At 44.2% G+C, this 2,265-nt stretch overlaps 1 protein-coding gene across 1 annotated transcript; it reads left to right on the forward strand.

Annotated features, from left to right (window-relative positions):
• Positions 1-424: 424 nt before the first annotated feature.
• Positions 425-1,735, forward strand: LOC104959093 (traf2 and NCK-interacting protein kinase-like; the record flags this gene model as incomplete). The annotated part of the gene is made up of 4 exons (XM_010786946.1): positions 425-555; positions 645-699; positions 1,373-1,451; positions 1,551-1,735. Coding segments are annotated over 4 exons (450 nt in total), but the record flags the coding sequence as incomplete, so codon positions are not given.
• Between the last annotated feature and the right edge of the window lie 530 nt (positions 1,736-2,265).

The raw sequence follows: 2,265 nt of genomic DNA on the forward strand, positions 1-2,265 counted from the left end.
CTGTGTGTGTGTGTGTGTGTGTGTGTGTGTGTGTGTGTGTGTGTGTGTGTGTGTGTGTGTGTGTGTGTGTGTGTGTGTGTGTGTGTGTTCTTTTATGCTGAATACCAGCAGAGTCATCTCTCTGTAGCTCGGCCCCTGCTCTGGTGCAGATTGCTGAAGAAGGGACTCTCTCTCTCTCTCTTTCCTCTCTATCACTCTCCCCCTAAGACCCAGTGGGCAGGGGATTATAAACTGTGTGTGTGTTTGTAAATGGAGCGAGTTATTGCAGGTTAGGCTATTCGTTTCTGTTTAGAGTCCATTAAGGAATGTTGTAAATCCCATTGGAATCGGCCCACACACACTCTCAAAGACACACAGTGAGAAAAACAACGATTTCAAGTCAGCGGTCCTGACTTGTTGCCTTTGTGTGTGTTTTTCTCTGTAGTGGACTTTGGAGTTTCAGCCCAGTTGGACCGAACAGTGGGACGGAGGAACACGTTCATCGGGACGCCATATTGGATGGCACCTGAGGTCATCGCCTGTGACGAGAACCCTGAGGCCACGTACGACTTCAAGGTGCCTAAACAACCTCCTTTCCACATCTGTGTGTTGAGCCCTTTTTGTGTAACCCTGAGTATTTACGCACTGTGTCTCTGCCATTACAGAGTGATTTATGGTCACTGGGAATCACAGCAATAGAGATGGCTGAAGGAGCACCACGTATGTACACAGTCTAAAACACACATCTCCACCACACATCATCCTAAGTCTGGGACAGTGCAACTCATTCTTAGCCAGTCTTTTGTAATGAAGGCCAAAGAGCAGATGTATAATTGGTTGTGAAATTGCTTCTTCTTTTTCTTTTCCCTTCTTTCATTACCTTATTCCGAGCAGACATGCACATTATCAGGATGTTTAGTAGAAAAGCTGCTTCTAGACATACTTTAGATTTGTCAAGGTTGTTCAGTTCTAGCAGTCTAAGACAGATCAATCCTGCATAGAGGAAGACGACCTCAAACTGGATATGAATATTTGCTTCACAAGTTGCACGTATACTGTATAGGTGAAGACCCAATTTACAAACAAAATCATATTTGTTAGGATGTAAAAAAAGTCTGAAACTCATAGGACGTACTAAAAAATGAGAAGTTTGAATATGTAAATGTGAAACTGGCTTCTTGTGAGATAGATAACAACCTAGGTGTTCCATGTGTTCAGAAAGTTGAGACCTAAGTGTGTGTCAGTATATTTAATAGATTGTTATCAGTATTGACTGCCTATATTGATCAGATGAGGACAAACTACAAACTCCAGCTGGCTTTGATTAAATGCCATGATGATAAGTGAGAAACATCCACCCAAGCTCACCCATGTTTGGTATTTCAATCTTTAGCGCTGTGTGACATGCACCCAATGAGAGCCCTCTTCCTCATCCCGCGAAACCCCGCCCCCAGACTCAAGTCAAAGAAGTGGTGAGTGTGAATCTTACAACCCCATTAAAAGCAGGTTAATCAGTTCAGTCATAAACTTGGTTACAGCGGACCATTCATTTCTCTTAAATGTGGTTTCAGGTCTAAGAAGTTCCAGTCGTTCATAGAGAGCTGTCTGGTGAAGAGCCACGGCCAGAGGCCCAGCACGGAGCAGCTCCTCAAACACCCGTTCATCAGAGAGATGCCCAACGAGAGGCAGATCCGCATCCAGCTGAAGGACCACATCGACCGCACCAAGAAGAAGAGAGGAGAGAGGGGTGAGCATGGTAGCTTGCCGGTGTTAAAGGTCACCTATTATGCAAAATCCACTTCTTCATGTCTCTTCTACATCAACATGTGTCCCCTCTTCTTCATGTCTCTTCTACATCAACATGTGTCCCCTCTTCTTCATGTCTCTTCTACATCAACATGTGTCCCCTCTTCTTCATGTCTCTTCTACATCAACATGTGTCCCCTCTTCTTCATGTCTCTTCTACATCAACATGTGTCCCCTCTTCTTCATGTCTCTTCTACATCAACATGTGTCCCCTCTTCTTCACGTCTCTTCTACATCAACATGTGTCCCCTCTTCTTCATGTCTCTTCTACATCAACATGTGTCCCCTCTGTGGAAAGAGACTCTGAAAGTTTCAGGAACAAAGATTCTCTCTCTTTTTGTCCTGATCCATTTCTATAAAAACCTGTCTGACAATGAGCTGATCAGATTTTGGCCAATTTATGATGTCATAACGATTTTGTGGCTTGTGTAACCATTAGCCAATAACCAACCAAGGTAACCCCCCCCCCTATCACCTGAA

Source organism: Notothenia coriiceps, unplaced genomic scaffold (genome assembly GCF_000735185.1).
Source record: "Notothenia coriiceps isolate Sejong01 unplaced genomic scaffold, NC01 NC01_scaffold00029864, whole genome shotgun sequence".
Classification (NCBI taxonomy): domain Eukaryota; kingdom Metazoa; phylum Chordata; class Actinopteri; order Perciformes; family Nototheniidae; genus Notothenia; species Notothenia coriiceps.